Source organism: Amia ocellicauda, chromosome 7, assembly GCF_036373705.1.
Source record: "Amia ocellicauda isolate fAmiCal2 chromosome 7, fAmiCal2.hap1, whole genome shotgun sequence".
Taxonomy (NCBI): Eukaryota; Metazoa; Chordata; class Actinopteri; order Amiiformes; family Amiidae; genus Amia; species Amia ocellicauda.
In genome coordinates this window covers 26,304,734-26,321,318 of record NC_089856.1, presented here as the reverse complement: position 1 = coordinate 26,321,318, position 16,585 = coordinate 26,304,734, and the positions used below count along the sequence as shown (strand labels likewise).

General features: G+C 37.2%; 1 protein-coding gene across 5 annotated transcripts in view; it reads left to right on the top strand.

Moving 5' to 3' along the window:
- Positions 1-16,585, top strand: part of fndc3ba (fibronectin type III domain containing 3Ba) — a 160,609-nt gene that overhangs the window by 118,794 nt on the left and 25,230 nt on the right. For 4 of the 5 annotated variants that reach the window (XM_066708910.1, XM_066708913.1, XM_066708912.1 and 1 more), the window contains 8 exons: positions 1,470-1,608; positions 2,459-2,551; positions 2,848-2,966; positions 3,408-3,513; positions 6,061-6,233; positions 7,794-7,907; positions 9,973-10,122; positions 13,219-13,499. In XM_066708910.1, coding sequence (XP_066565007.1) covers positions 1,470-1,608; positions 2,459-2,551; positions 2,848-2,966; positions 3,408-3,513; positions 6,061-6,233; positions 7,794-7,907; positions 9,973-10,122; positions 13,219-13,499 — 1,175 coding nt within the window. The remainder of the gene's footprint in view (positions 1-1,469; positions 1,609-2,458; positions 2,552-2,847; positions 2,967-3,407; positions 3,514-6,060; positions 6,234-7,793; positions 7,908-9,972; positions 10,123-13,218; positions 13,500-16,585) is intronic. The other variant, XM_066708914.1, reaches the window with a different exon arrangement.

Here is a 16,585-nt window from a genome sequence, read left to right as displayed (position 1 = left end):
ATGAGATTCCAAACTCTCCACCATGGCCAAGACCAAAGAGCTGTTCAAGGATGTCAGGGACAAGATTGTAGACCTACACAAGGCTGGAATGGGCTACAAGACCATCGCCATGCAGCTTGGTGAGAAGGTGACAACAGAAGAAACACAAAATAACTGTCAGTCTCCCTCGGTCTGGGGCTCCATGCAAGATCAGTGAGGAATCAGCCCAGAACTACACGGGAGGATCTTGTTAATGATCTCAAGGCAGCTGGGACCATAGTCACCAAGAAAACAATTGGTAACACACTACGCCATGAAGGACTGAAATCCTGCAGCAACCGCAAGGTCCCCCTGCTCAAGAATCACATGTACAGGCATGTACAGTTTGCCAATGAACATCTGAATGAGGAGGAGAGGAGAACTGGGTGAAAGTGTTGTGGTCAGATGAGACCAAAATCAAGCTCTTTGGCATCAACTCAACTCGTGTTTGGAGAACACCATCCCCACCGTCAAACATGGAGGTGGAAACATTAAGGAGACAGGACAACTGCACCGCATCAAAGGGACGATGGATGGGGCCATGTACCGTCAAATCTTGGGTGAGAACCTCCTTCCCTCAGCCAGGGCATTGAAAATGGGTCGTGGATGGATATTCCAGCATGACAATGACCCAAAACACACAGCCAAGGCAACAAAGGAGTGGCTCAAGAAGAAGCACATTAAGGTCCTGGAGTGGCCTAGCCTGTCTCCAGACCTTAATCCCATTAAAAATTTGTGGAGGGAGCTGAAGGTTCGAGTTGCCAAACGTCAGCCTCGAAACCTTAATGACTTGGAGAGGATCTGCAAAGTGGAGTGGGACAAAATCCCTCCTGAGATGTGTGCAAACCTGGTGGCCAGCTACAAGAAACGTCTGACCTCTGTGATTGCCAACAAGGGTTTTGCCACCAAGTACTAAGTCGAAGGGGTCAAATACTTATTTCCCTCATTAACATGCAAATCAATGTATAACTTTTTTGAAATGTGTTTTTCTGGATTTTTTTGTTGTTATTCTGTCTCTCACTGTTAAAATACACCTACCATTAAAATTATAGACTGATAATTTCTTTGTCAGTGGGCAAATGTACAAAATCATCAGGGGATCAAATACTTTTTCCCTTCACTATAGTTTTGGAACCAGATGAAACCTTGCTTCTAAGAATGTCTGTCTTCTAGGATTTTGCAAAACTACATTAAAATGTAATTTAGAGAAGATATTATCCTTTTAGTATAGCAAAACCATGAACAGACAGAATATATCCCTTAGTACTGGAGTAGACACAGTAATTAATTCAATTGTGGTGTGTTTTGTTATGCTAACAGCCCGAGTGGTCCTTAGAAAAGAGAAAAGGCAGAGATTTATTCCGCAGCAAAAAGCAAGGAAAAAGTTCAGCTTTGATCTCTAGGTGTCCAGGTAAATTAATTGTTCCTTTTTCCCCCCCTCACTTTCCCAGCTCATTGCCTCTAATGTGGAAGGAAGGAGCAGTCCAAGTGAAGTTCTTGTTTGCAACACGAGTCCAGACAAGCCTGGTCCTCCATCAAAGCCTTGTGTTAAAAGTCCCATCACACCTTACAGCTTCTGTGTGAAGTGGGGTAAGTTGGACGTTTTTGGTTGACTGCATTAGATACTTGTTTATTTGATGCCACCATTTTTATCGGTATTAGTAATTTGACTGAGGCCTTTGTTGTCAGGCAACTGCAGTTCAACAGTGCAATTGTATTAGAAGCTTCCTGGGCATTTGTAAGAAGTTAGGTAACAAAAATGTGTAATGTAACATTGAATTATACATTGAAGCACATCTGCAGTAGAAATTACAAACTATTGTAGTTTAAATATTATGAGTAATGCATAGCTGAGCTGCAAATGTGGAGAATGCGTGATTATTGGATGTAAACGAGCAAGAAAATACAACGGTCATATGGTGTTAAATTGTATGTTATTTGCTACCTAATTCATACATTTCAGCTGGTCACTAGCTGGATGACAATATCAAATTTTGCCATTGTTGGCTTGTTTTTACAGCAGATTTTTTGCATTTCTTACCAAAATGTAGCATAAGCAATGTGATATTATTTCCCGAACAAATATAATAAGCACTATAATAAACAAAGTTCTACTTGTTTTCAGTTCATTACTCTAGTCTAGCATTATTATTACTGAGGTAAAGAAGAGATCAGCTGGGGGCAAAAATAATAAACAAAAACAACAATAGGAGAATATTGAGATTGTTTACTTCCTACTGTGATGAAAATTGAGGCTTGCCTTTGAAACAAGATCACAACATGTTTCTCAATCCACATTTAACCATCGTGATCACATTGCCAATATCTGTTTTCTTTCTTTGCTCTTATTTGAGATGAGGTGCATAGCTGTTGAGTGCTTGATTAAATTATTTGTAATGTTATTTTTAAATATTTTTTTGTCTTTGTATTTGTGTTGCAGACCCTCCACAAGACAATGGTGGTTCAGAAATCCTAACATACCTCTTGGAAATTTCACAAGGAAACTCTGACGGTATATTGTTCTGCCAATACGGTATTCCATTTAATTGGACCCTCTCTGCTTTGCTTAGCAGTCATTTGTCCCTGTTTTAATATCCCTTTTTATCCATTGTTGTTGATTATCCTGCAGATCGCCTAAACTGAAAATGCAGAAAAGACAAGCTTAGAACATTGTGTTCTCTCGGTTAACTTGTTTATTTATTTTGTATTTTAAGATTTGCAATTGTGCAGTCTGGATTGAATCATAAATAACACATACACCCGCTTCACTGATGTTTGAAGATGCCAGTGTATTTACTTTTTGTTTTCTTCTCCCCGCCCCCTTTACAGCAAATCAATGGGACATTGCATATACTGGACCTGCTACAGAACGCATATGTGATGACTTGAAACCAGGCACTTTGTACAGACTCCGAACTTGCTGTATCAGCACTGGTGGGCATAGTCAGGTATGAATAAACACTGAGAGAGACATTGTATATGCTAGTTTTTCTGGGTGCTCTGTGAAAGATGTGTGGGTAATATACACTGCACAGTGTATAAATTACAGCTAAGTCCTTGGACTTTAGCCCACATAAAAGCATGTTTAAAAAAAACTGTCCAAAACTTTGGGGGGTTTTAAACGGGCGTTACAAAACATGCAAGAACAAAATTTATTTAAAATAAGAAAAGTGTTCGGTACTGTATTTTCCAGTTATTTCCAATGGATTTTCATTGTAAGGTTCCTTAGTGGGGGACAAATGGAGACCTCTTCAATTCACCATAATTTTACACTTATTAATCACCAGTATTTCACAGTAAATCTTAGAGTAAGTCTTACTCACCTCCAGTGTGCAGCACTTTTCATTTCTTGAACTTACAAAAGCTTCTCATGTCTAATTGTCTTTCAGTGCTCTGAGAGCCTTCCAGTCCGTACACTAAGTGTTGCTCCAGGGCCTTGTCAACCACCAAGAATCATAGGGAAAGCCAAACACAAGGAAGTACACTTACAGTGGGGTGAGTCAACATGGAATTATCTTCCCTTTCTTCTTTGACAGTTTGTTAGTCTTCCCAAGCTGTGCTTTGTAGTTAATTGTTCCGTATAGAAATTACATTGTAAACGAGAAAATAGAGTAAAAAAAAGTTTTTTGTCTGACATGGAGACATCTGTTATTTTCATGGATCATTTCCTTTAAAACAACATGAGTACTGATTTTCACTGAAGGGATTATAATGAGACTATGCCACCTTGAGTTTCAATAGTTATGTGTTTTTTTTTTTTATCCTTGCAATTGAACAACTCCTTATTATTTCCATGTTCTCTCTTAATCAGTATTTTTAATAGTCCACTTCCCTGCACTTAGCTAGATATTCATCAATTCATAATTGCATCTTGGTAGTAATAGGTGTTTTTACACTGCCATTTCTGATCCAGATCAATGTTCAATGTTGTTGTGGCTACACTGCCATTTGATCAGGTTCAGCTGTCAGCAGCCCCAGGGTTCTTCACAGTCCAAACTTACTTATATATTAAATCTATATCAAAAACTATTGTTTTGTCTTGTTACAAATTATTCTAACAAGTAAAACCAACGCACTTGCATCTTTACATTTTTATTTTATAATATTTTAGTTATAATAGGGGATGTAGGGAAGTGTTGTCTTATCTGCTCCACTGATACGAAAGGGTGTTTGTCTGCAGCCTGCCTTCAAAACAAACAGCATGTCGCAGTGCATGCTGGAACTTGAGCTGGTCAAGTGTCCACAATGCCAGGATCAAATGCTAACAATGCACTTGATCTGGATATGTACCATCTCCCTGAGAGGTACATTTGATCCAGTTGCTGAGAATGGGTGCATTTACACTGTAATTTTTGAGCAAGATCAAATGCTACGATGCATTTAGTTTCAAACTAAATTCCCTTACAATTATAGTATTAATTAGCATACATTTTCTCTTTATGTTAATACATTTTCTACTGTATCGCTAATCTTTCTAATAGTTTGCAAGTAACTAAGTAACTGCCTTCCACGTGAAAACTCAGGTAAATCTTTGACTTTTCAGATAAAATTGAAAAGCGAAAATTCTGCTAGAATGAACAGCATCAATAAATCAGTCTCTGGCTTTGTTCACCCAGCTTCCTTTGTCTTTTAAATGCCTTATCATGCTCTGTCACCCTGGATTGGTAGAGTGTGTGTTTCTTTTTACCAAAACATCACGTGTAAAAGCAGGGGGAAAGCACTGTATAGAATTGTTATTGCCTGAAGTTCGCACATATCGCTGTGTAGCAGAAAGGAATTAAAAAGCCATGGTGGAGAGTCTTCCCCAGAGTCTCGCACACCATTCTCAAACAGCAGTTCAGTGAATTGTAGAGGTGGAGTCACCATGGTAACAGCTAATTGAATGGTTAACAAACCCATACAAAGTACACTGGACACCATCATTCAGGAAACAAATCAGTGAAAAAACAAATCCTAAAACCTATGTTGCTAGTCCTATGTTAGGTTTTCTAACGAGTTTCCATTTAGTCCACAATGAATCTGTTTTACTTCTGTATGTTGCACTGGAGTAGAACACTATTAGACTTACTTAAGGAAGTTCATAAGTCTATGTCTATAAAGTGTATATGTGGGAAGGCATTAAAACAGACCTTTTGGAGAGAAATCTGAGCAATTTAACCTAGCAATTGTATGTATAATCTGAGAGGATTTGCTACTTGGTAATACACCACAGAACACGAGATGCATTTGAGGGCATACCATGAATAACATTTAAAATGATAAAAAGCATATTCCCACAATATTGAGCTAAACTTGATTTTTGTTTTGTTTTGTTTTTGAATACATTTACATGGCATTTTTCATATAATATTAATATCATATTCTTCTTGAACTGTTTGTGCTTTTGAGGTCACTATCAAACTATTGTCTTTAGCCCACAGCTTCAAAAAGAAAAGCAGAAATGCAACTCACAGTGTGGCCGTAAATTTGAATTTGAAGTTAAAAAAATATATATATACAAGCATTCAATAATGCATGCCTAAAACTGCCTAATGTATGTTCAGACCCTTTTAATTGCTGTAATAGTAATGACACAAAAAGGACACTTGAGGAGGTATGCCTTAGATGAATATTTAATTAAGTATTTTGTGAGATTTCAGACAAGTCTTTTTAATTATGCAACTGTAATGGCCACATTTGAATATCTGGTAATATGTTATGCCACTAGGGGAGCCCTTTTGGTTCTCTTAGCTCATTTAAAGTTATGGCCACATGCAACAGTTAAACTGCTCAGTTTCTGGGGGATGTCTCAAAAGATTAATGCACATACAAAATAATTCTCCACTCTTGTATTGTGGTATATCTTCTTCAATTAAGTTTTAACATCTAGATTTATTTACAATATCTAGGAACACAGCAAGTAATGGATCAAAGCAAAAAAGATTGTTCTGAATTAATTCTGTTCTGCCTTGAATAACCATGAACCAAGAAACCATTGTGTTGCTTTGAGTTGAAACTGTGAGGGTCAGGGTGCTAAAGACCTGTCACTCCCTTTGCTTACAGACTGCCCTCCGTCAGAGGGGACTTGTGAAGTGACAGAGTACAGTCTGGAAATGACCGAAGGGGATATGGAACCTTTAGAGGTGTATCACGGCCCAGATCTGGAGTGTACCGTCAGTAGCCTTCTTCCTGGAGCAACATACAGCTTCAAAGTCCGAGCTGCCAACGAGGCCGGGGTGGGTCTGCAATACAGTCTTCACAATCTCAAAGAAGTCAATTAAATTTGATGCAATCCAGTGTAATGCAATTGCAAAGTAACAGCAATCCAATGTAGCACAGTGCAATGCTATTCATATCCTTCCAGTCCAATTTACTTTCCTACAATATAATAGTATCTCCAGCAATACAAGCACTTGACATAGCAACCCACTCAGACACTGTACATAAACGAGTCTTTGGAAAGAAGTTCCACTAATACAGGCTTTACCCCTCCACCTTAATTGAAGAGTTTAGTTTCAGCTCTTGGATGAATGCATCTAGATAGGTTGGATAAATAAGATGACTCTGATACGTGGACAATTTTACAAGTCCAAATTAGTTTTTTTTTTTAAAGAAGCAGGAAGTTTATGAAGTACCAGAGTGATGTGTTCAGTTGATATAGTGTAGTTTACTGTAGCTGCTCATTTAATCTCTAGCTGAAGCTTTGACAGTGCTAATCCAAAGTGAGGTAGTTAATTGGACACCATAGCTTGGACCTAGATTACTACAGACGTTTCAGATTTAGAGGCTGAGGACTTTTTCATCCTGTTCGTCACTTACGTAATCAGGAAAATGTAGAGTTCAACAGATCCTTGTAAATCACCTAGAAAACCCACACAAGTATAGATGATCCTGTGGTAGTTGTTTGTTACAGATGAATCATGCTTAGATGTAGATGGTTTTTTTCAGTTGCGTTTTGTTTTGTATTTGTCCATTAATTTGCTTTGTTATTCCTGTCAATTGTGCTTATTTATAACCACACAGCTGCTTTGTTTTGAGAATTCCAGTAAACCAACCTTGAAATTTAACAGTTTGCTGCATTAAATAAATGTTACCATGAGTCAGATATTGATTGTTGCCGTGAAAAATAATTACATTGTGTGCCTGTGTATATAATTTTACCATGCATGTCTCATACTGTGGCTGACACCTTGAACTTTGCTTTATCCAATCTCTAGACACAATTCAGATTCTATTATTTATTAGCAAAAAAGTCAATTAGTTTTGATTCTTCTCAGACATAAACCATTTCTAAAGTTGTAGACTTAGATTTACTGTAAAATATCTTGCATTAAATGGAGTAACTCTAGTGCATGTTTGTGACAAGATTAACTTCATCATAAAAGAAGCGTGCCTTAATTGGCCATTAAATGTCTGCATGTCATGTTTTCCCAGTGAACTATGTATTAAGCCATTTTGATTAATGGCATGCACTGGTTTAAGTGTCATTTTTAAGTCTGATGACTAAAGTGTGCTTGAAAGGTGAAATGTAGAAAGCAGAGGTCTGAACTTCAAATGTCAAATTTGAATAGGCTTTTTTTGTGTGTAGTATAAATAAAAACAAGATATTTCGTACAAATAAATAAAAGTGTGGCATCTCTCATACATCCTTCCATACACACAGTAGTTTAAGTCTTAGTCTTAATTCTGAACACCTGTCCATTGGTGTGTTTTGTTTAAGAAGATGTAGACATACAAATGTATCGGCAAAAACGTTAGCCAGTGTTGATTTATCAGTGATGTATATGTCCATACAGTATGGTCCATATTCTGGAGCCACAGAAGTGACAACTGCAGCTGGACCCCCAGGCCAATGTAGGGCACCATGTCTGACCTTAACATCCAACACCTCTGTTCTGGTGAGCTGGGAGGTAAGTCAGTGATGAGGGAATGGGTTGTTGTGATGCAATTAAACAGAACTGTGCAAGGTTTGTCTCTGAAGCTTGAAGGTTCTGAAAAATTGTAGCATTATACAGGTCTACAACTGTCCATTTACAATGTAAAAGCTATTGCAGAACATTGATCACACCTTGATGAGCTTTAATTGTATATGTCTAATGCAGTCACATTTAAAAAATATCTGTTAGCTTGAATGCAATTTATCCAGAATGGAACAATGAGAAGTACAATTAAACACCTGTAACGTGAACAGTTTTAGTCCTGTGGTGATGTACAATGCTGCATAACAAGTCTATTACTCCAGGAGGTATCGCAGTGTTGTGCAGCTGTATATTTCTCTCGATCACACGCAAGTAAGGCCATCAGCTGGTTTGCATTGATCTGTAATGTCCTTCTCCACCATTTTTTTAGGAGACTTCAGCCGAGCACGGTAAATTGAGTTTAGTATTAAGCTTTTAAACATCAGCACAAAGAAAGATGGACATGGTCAATTACAGAAGCAGCACACTGTCTGCAATGTCTAGAGCATCCAAGCTTATACTTCATCAAATAGAAAAAGCTGCAGAGCTGTGCAAATCTGAAGAGACCCTGTTGCCTTTAAAACCTGAGCATAATGTGCCTCTCGGTGCAGCCAGCTAATTAAAGATAGGCTGCAAAGGTACAGAGCTAATTGTTACCCTGAACATTTCAATTTATGTTTTGTCAAATGGATTCGATCCTTTTTAATCTATCAAGACGAAAAACCCTTTGAATTCACAGCAAGCTTTTCTTATTCTCAAACAAACGTATGCAGTTCTTGTCAGTGAAAAAACATTAAAAGCTTTCTTTGCTCAATTAAATTAAATTAACTTAATATATGTATGCATATATGGTGCATATGTATTTATATAAATAAACTTGGATAATGCATTTATCCACAGCCATTTATATTTGACGACACAATTGCATTTTTCAAAAGCCTGGATAAAATGAAGTGACAGTGCAGTGGTTAAACCATGAATGCAGGATACAGCATAATTCAGAGAGTTGTAAAGCAACTACAGCAAATGAAGGGGGGGGAAATTGGAATATGCACAAACCGTAAGCATAGCTGAAGCAAGAGTTCAATTGAAATTGCTTGTGATTTCATCTTGTGTTTATGTCAAGCACTGGGGTGATCAGTTATAGATTGTTAGGCAGATAGGTATATCTGTATTAATTTATTTATATGTTTATACATGTAAATTATGCATCTCTGCTTTCAATTGTAATTAAACATTTTACAGCAAAATGTGTTTCACCAAATTTTGGACAGCTGGGTTGTGATAAATTTAGGTCCATAAATATTTGGACAGTGACACAATTGTCATACTATTGCTCTGTATGCCACCACAATGGATTTAAAAGGAAACAATCAAGATGGGCTTTAAATGTAGACTTTCATCTTTAATTTGAGGGTAGTTACATCCAAATTGGGTGAACGGTATAGGAATTACAGGGGTTTTTCTTCATCAGGGAAATAATTATTTTGTCATCCACCACAGTTGTTTTCTGTGGTCTTCCGGGCCTTTTGGTGCTCCTGAGCTCACCAGTGCTTTCTTTCTTTTTAAGAATGTACCAAATAGTTGATTTGGCCACACGTAATGTTTTTTGCTATCTCTCTGATTGGTTTGATTTGATTTCTAAAGCAAAACTGAAGGCTAAATGCCCCAAGAACAAGCAGGAACTAAAGACAGCTGCAGTACAGGCCTGGCAGAGCATCACCAGGGAAGAAACCCAGCATCTGGTGATGTCTATGGGTTTCAGATGATGACAATTGTGTCACTGTCCAAATATTTATGGACCTAACTGTAAATTACCAAGAATGATAATTAAACCCGAATGAACACAACTCACTTACACTGGCTTATCAACTCCACTGATGAAGATGGTGATGGTTACATCTGAAACTTTACATTGTTGTTGGTTTTACATAATACACCTTCACTGTGATTTATATTCAGTCTGTCTTTCTAAACAGCAGCTCTCAGCCAGACGCTTGTCTCCTGTTATTTTCAGAGTCCAGAGAACTCTGGAGCAGACATTTCAGAATACAGGCTGGAGTGGAGCAGAGAAGAGGAGTCCCTGGAGCTTATTTACTGTGGTACTGACTCTCAGTATGAAATCTCAGACCTCGCTGCCGCAACACATTACTGCTGCAGACTACAGGTAATGAACACTCCCTGTCAACTCCCCCTCCCACCCTCTCTTTAACATTGGCTGCTAACCCTGTATTTCCCAACACTCCACAAGCCTCTAAAAGTGATCAACCTGATAATGTCTATAAATGGCTTTTGCTTGACTTTCAGGTTTCATTTGGAAGTTCTCAGTCACCCTGAAGACCTTTGAACATTTTGTTCTCTGGCTAGTTTGCTTCATTTTTTGTTGGTTTTACAGCTGCTGCTATTTAAATAACTTTCCACTATCTGTTCCTTATACACACCCAAGTGCCTAAGAGTAATACATTTTAATGCAGTGGCTTCATTTAGTTAATGTATAGTTTCTGTAATATTTAGTTACCAGTTTAAAATAAAGCTGGAAATTTCAAAAGTGCAGCAGGTCCACACCTTAACAGATGGCAATGTATCTGTAGAAAAAAAATGGTTACTTTCTAAGACTGGTTGTCATGCTTCCTCTCTCTTTTTATTATGTACCTTCATGCACAATTCAATTTTACATACAGCAAAAGTGACCATAGCACAGGGAATATACTAGGTCACCTTTTAAGGTTGATCTCCTATTTCTGTACTCTCCAGCATTATGCTTAGCAATTACAGCATATACAATATGCTCAAATTAAAATTAAAAATAAACATGAACACAATCATGCTTATCTTCTTTAGATATTCTCAAAGGCTGGTCCTAGCTACGCCAGAGTGCAGTTCAATTAATGATGTATGATGATTAAAGCACTGCAGCATGATCAATCATGCACATTCTCCTATAAAAGCAGATTTGTAATCGTTACGGTCGTTATCTCCCCACTAAAAATGCTGATCTCTACCACAAAAGGCTCTGTAACTCTTGTGCGGCCAAGTAATGACATTGTCTTGCTTGTATGATGTATATTCATTAATTTGTTTCTGTAGGTTATTATTGGAAAAACATTCACATTTCTAGAAAATTGTAAATTCACAACAACTGTGAGACCAGAATTTAATTGCAAAGCATACAAGTTTAAAGGCTGCAATATAGGATAAAATACATGAGCTTCTGTGCCATCTAGCTGCAAGACCCATTTCCTGGTCTAAAAATCTATTCTTCATTGCATCTTCAGTTTTATCCCCGTAAGAGCTGCAGACTGATCTAATTAATTCAATACTTCAGCTGCAATGTCTTGACTGATGCATACAAATAAATAAAAGCATAAATAAAACATCATACTGTATAAGTGAAAAAATGTTTTCTATTTAACAGTCAATGTGACAGTTTCTGGCAGTTCTAGGTAAATTGGGTTATACTTTTTTTTTTCTCTCCCCCAATCTTTCACAAACTGTCAGCATATTTAGGAAAAGTCAAGATTATATATTTTGAAACCCATAACGGCCTTGTCTGTTGTAGTGTTAAATGCCTCCTCATACTACATAGAAAGGTGATCTTAATTTCTTCCCATTGTACTGAACTGTAATTATGTCTGATTTACCAAGGTAAAATAATAATACTCATCTTCGGGGTGTAATACTGAGTAATAGATAGATTGCAGTGGTGAGGGGCAACTTCTATTGGGGAGGCCTGATCATTGAGAGAGAGATGGAAAACTTTACTTTTAAGGGCACAGACTGAACAATAAGTGTGTGCTTCTTACGCTCTAGTTAAACACCTTTTGAGGTAGGAAGAGTCCAAGCATGCCAATTGAAAAGAAGCATCTCTTTTGCATTAATTTACATTATGGGCATTGGCTCAGATCGCAACAAACAAATCAGAATAGCTAGGTTGGAATGATAGGTAAAAAAAAATACATATATATATACACAATGGTTTTAATGTATTTTTAATTACTCCTTATCAGTGTCAGTTGTGTAATCAGATAATCAGGCCAAAACCTTTATTCTGCTTAATTGCATCACCTCTCCTGTATAAATAGTTTCATCCCCTAATATGTCTAATGATCAGCATACCCACATAAAACACAAACAAAAAACCTATATTGTTTCTGAAGAGGATTTGAATAATGTGCAGTTACTGGAATCCAATACATTTAGGTATTCAATGTGGGAAAAACAGTTGTCTCTATTAATTCACATCTAGCTATTCAAGTATGTGTCATGTTTAAACTACTAAACATATTACACAATACAATACAAGTACTGAATCTTGTATTAGATAAATGACCATTTATTATTCATAATAGCCATATCCGAATTTAGCAATGTTTTGTTTGTTTGTTTGTTTGTTTGTTTTTTGTTTAATCTTGTCAATTGTTTTGGACACGGCCTGTAAAACAAATGCTCTATTAGATTGTACAATTGTAGTCGAAACTATTCCCACCAATCATCTGAGTCTTAACTCAGTTTAGTCAAATCAAATCTTGACTGTTTTCTCTAGGCTAATTCAGTGTTCAGTGCTCATAAAAGACACCACTGGCAAATTAGTATAATTGAATTAACTATGTATTGGACTAAATGAATCGCAGAATAACTATTTCAATTGAAGGCTGTGAATACTTCTGAAAATGACCCTGTATCCACATTTAGATCTTTTTTTTTATGTCTTCAAATGTGTGCAGTAAATGTCTGATTGCTTGTGATTGCAGATGCTCCCTCTTACTTTAGCACTGTAAGAACAAACGCATTGTTAAATGGTAACTGAGAATCTTGATTTGTTTGTGAAGGACTTCAAAATGCACTTTAAACGCTAAGTTACATTTATATTATCAGATGTATAATAACACATGCCTAAGGTAGTGATTGAAGTGCACATGAGACTTTTAAATGTTATGGCCTGTACTGGAACTTTTTGTCATAGTCTCTTAATTGGCAATGACATATGTTGAATGTGTTGAATATTTGAAATATTTATCCTGCTAAACATGTCCAAGGCTTTGACTCAATAGAGGAGAAGAAATGTTTCTGAAAACCATAGTCATAGATCCCATCTGGCTGGCTGACAGTACTGAAATCTATACATGGCATTCTACTCATTGAGGAAGTCAACTTGTAGGTAGGATTAGGAGTAGCTAAACTGTTGCAGAGATTTCAAAAGCATGTTTTCCCATGATTTTTGCCTTGATATTTGCAATGATATCCTCTCCATGTTTACTTCCAGGCTGCCAACCAGGCAGGAGCAGGACCATACAGCGACTTGGTGACTTGCAAGACGCCGGCCTCGGTGCCTGACACAATCTCTACACTGTCTGTCCTAGATAGCGACCACATAGATGCGCATTTAATCTCACCCTCAACGTGCCTTGCTTTAAAATGGGAAGAGCCCTGCAATAATGGATCAGAAATAATTTCGTACACCATCGAACTGGGAGACAGTCAAATTGCCGTGGACAACGTGACCAGCTATGTGATTGAAGGTCTGCAGCCAGACAGCGAGTACAGGTAAGCACAGCTATTAAGCAATTCAATCCTAATGTGTTCTGCTCATATTGGACCAGCCATTACTCCTCCTCCTTTTTTTTCCCCCCTCTATAAATTACCTTACTGGGTAAAAGTAAATTGTCTGAAAATTATACATCGATCGTTTGCCAGAGCATTTATTTATTGGATCAACATATAAGGAATTTTTGAATATATCTTGGATTGCCAAAGCCTACGATGTGTGGGATACATACTGGTTTTGTCTATACAATAAAAATAAGAAATAGGCCTTTAATAATCGTGCCATTTGCAGCCCTGTTTGCTTTTGCCACATACTGTGTTAATATAATTACTAGTCATAGTGGTTATCAAGGGAGATTATTTTTGGCCTCATCCCCAGGTCTATGATTAAAACACCCTGACTAACGCAGTAGTGATCTTAAATGGACTGCTGTGGGCATGGACAAATATATTATCCTGTCAGAACTATTCTTCTAACATTTGTTTAGTATTATCTCATTAAAAAATATGTATTTATATAATCTATATTCCTTAATTTGGCAACCAAATGCTTTTATATGATGTGCTCCTTTCAAATGGAGTTACAATTATAGACACTCTCACGCCTGACTTTTCAGTACAGAATAAAGGATGCTTATTTTGATTTAGTTTGATTTAGTTTTGTTGTTTTAAATAATATATTAAAGGCCATTTCACTTTTCAACCCTTCATCATGCATTATATATATGCTGGCTGACCATAACATTGTAATGCAGTATTCATTAGAATAACTTGGTGTTGATTATCTGCAAAAACAAATATATTTAATTCTTTAACTTGAATTGACTTTCAACATGTACTGTACTAATGTAGTAATTAGGTTTATAGCTTGGAAAAACAAGAAGTCTTAAAACCTCCCAGAGTTAAGGTTATCCTTCTTTTATTGAATAATGTTCCTGTATGTTTCTGTACCCAGTGTTGGATAGGATTACTTTACTCTATTGCAGCTATGTGGGAGCTTTTTGATTTGTAGCCCTCGGGGTGTCCTTCAGAATTGTTATTGAAAAAACAAAGAGAAGAATAGAGCTTTATGTCTGAATTATTTATGCTGATCAGTAAACCTCATGTTGTGTTTTGTTTTTCTTTTTTTTTTTAAGCATGAGGCAGAACTAAAAAAAATTGTTTTGTTTTTAAAGTGGCAAGACTCCCTTGGCAAAGCAATTGGGTTAAATTATTTCTAATAGGTAGTCTTCTCCAACTGTTCTACCTTTTGAAAACTTAGTTCTGGGAGTTAGAAATTTTAACAAACTGCATTTCTGAACTTACGTGGAATCCACAACAGTGATCCTAAAAGGGGGGATTGGACTTGGTATTATTTCTTAGTGCCATAACAGCACTTAGAGAGAAATAATCTCAATGTAGTCAGACAATGATGGAGCAATCCAGTTCTCATCCACACACATCCCACCTAATGGAATGCAGGGATGAAAATATGCTTGAGGTCATTTAAAGTTCTAAAAACTGAACAAATTTTTCCACTCCAAGGAAATTGAGTTTTAATGCAAATTATCAGTTGAAATGGAAGATCTAGTTAAATTTAAATGTAGAACACAAGTGGTTGATCAATTTACCACATCACTGATAAGCAGCATGCTTATACTTCAACCAAAGTGAAACACAAAACTGCTTTGATTACACTCATATGACTGATAGATTGGCATATTTAGACTCAAAATCATAGTTCAAGCAATGGAGTTCAGAGGAACATTTACAGACCTGCTCAAATTTTTTGTACCCCTCCACAAAAAATTAAGAATGCACAGTTTCCTCTGAAATAACTTGAAACTGACAAGTAATTGGTATCCACCATTGTTTATTCCATATTTAATAGAAATCAGACTTTGCTTTTGATTTTATATTTCAACATAATATTGTAAATAATAAATCAAATTAAAATGGCATGGACAAAAATGATGGGACCCTCAACCTAATATTTTTCTGCACAACCTTTAGAGGCAATCACTGCAATCAAACGTTTTCTGTAGCTCTCAATGAGACTTCTACACCTGTTAACAGGTAGTTTAGCCCACTCTTCCTGAGTAAACTGCTCCAGCTGTCTCAGGTTTGATGGGTGCCTTCTCCAGACTGCAAGTTTCAGCTCTTTCCATAGATGTTCAGTAGGATTCAGATCAGGAATCATAGAAGGCCACTTCAGAACAATGTTTTATTCTTATCCATTCGTGGGTGCTGTTAGCTGTTTGTTTTGGCTCATTATCCTGTTGGAGGACCCATGACCTGCAACTGAGACAGAGCTTTCTGACACTGGGCAGTACGTTTCACTCCAGAATGCCTTGATAGTCTTGATTTCATTGTGTCCTGCACAGATTCAAGGCACCCTGTGCCAGGCGCAGCAAAGCAGCCCCACAACATAACCAAGCCTCCTCCATGTTTCACTGTAGGTATGGTGTTATTTTCTTAGAAAGCTTCATTTTTTGTCTGCGAACATAGAGCTGATGTGACTTGCCAAAAAGCTCCAGTTTTGACTCATCTGTCCAAAGGACATTTTCCCAGAAGGATTGTGGCTTGTCAATATGCATTTTAACAAATTGCAGTCTGGCTTTTTTTATGTTTTTCTTTCAAAAGTGGAGTCGTCCTGGGTCTTCTTCCATGGAGGCCATTTTCGCTCAAAAAGCAATGGATGGTGCAATCAGAAACTGACGTACCTTCACCTTGGAGTTCAGCTTGTATCTCTTTGGCAGCTATCCTTGGTTCTTTTTCTGCCATTCCCATTATCCTTCTGTTCAATCTGGGGTCGATTTTCCTCTTGTGGCCACGCCCAGGGAGGTTGTCTACAGTTCCATGGACCTTGAACTTCTAAATATTTGCAACTGTCATCACAGGAACATCAAGCTGCTTGGAGATGGTCTTGTAGCCTTTACCTTTACCATGCTTGTCTATTTTCTTTCTGATCTCCTCAGACAACTCTCTCCTTTGCTTTCTCTGGTCCATGTTCAGTGTGGTGCACACAATGATACCAAACGGCACAGTTTAAATAGGCTGAATAACTGATTACAAGATTGGAGATGTGTGCTACTAATTAAAGAAAC